The 426-nt window shown below is 72.3% G+C and overlaps 1 protein-coding gene across 1 annotated transcript; it reads right to left on the bottom strand.

The window, feature by feature from the left end:
- Window positions 1-7: 7 nt before the first annotated feature.
- On the bottom strand, window positions 8-421 carry LOC104916391 (retinal guanylyl cyclase 1-like; the record flags this gene model as incomplete). The annotated part of the gene is made up of 1 exon (XM_010727434.1): window positions 8-421. A coding segment is annotated over one exon (414 nt), but the record flags the coding sequence as incomplete, so codon positions are not given.
- Between the last annotated feature and the right edge of the window lie 5 nt (window positions 422-426).

The following is a 426-nucleotide window of genomic DNA, read 5'->3' as shown; positions in this document are numbered from 1 at the left end:
TGACCACGCTGACCGGCAGCCCCCTGCCCCTCATTTCCTGCGCCAGCCCCCGGCCCATCTCCCTCCAGGCGTCGTTCCTCGCCGTCACCACGGCCACGTGCGCCCAGCGGAAATATCTCAGCACCGCGTGCAGCACCGCGCCCGGCGCCGGGATGGGCGCCACCAAAGTGTCCCCCTCTCCTCCCCCGTCCCCCACGCACGACCACGACACCAAAGGTTTGTTCCACGCCGCCGCCAGCAGCTCCGCGGCCCCGCAGACGGCGGGGTTCAGGGGACCCACCAAACCCGAGGCGTAACGCTCCGCGCCCAGCAGCGCCGTCACCGCCTGCGGGGTTTGGCACGGCTCGGGGAGCAGCACCGCGTCCCACCAGTAACCCCGGCTCAGATCCGGGTCCCTGTTGAGTCTCCCCACGGCCAGGCGGGGCG

The sequence above is a fragment of the Meleagris gallopavo genome, unplaced genomic scaffold (assembly GCF_000146605.3).
Source record: "Meleagris gallopavo isolate NT-WF06-2002-E0010 breed Aviagen turkey brand Nicholas breeding stock unplaced genomic scaffold, Turkey_5.1 ChrUn_random_7180001889480, whole genome shotgun sequence".
Taxonomy (NCBI): Eukaryota; Metazoa; Chordata; class Aves; order Galliformes; family Phasianidae; genus Meleagris; species Meleagris gallopavo.
The sequence above is the reverse complement of the archived record's forward strand: the minus strand, read 5'-3'. Positions and strand labels throughout refer to the sequence as shown.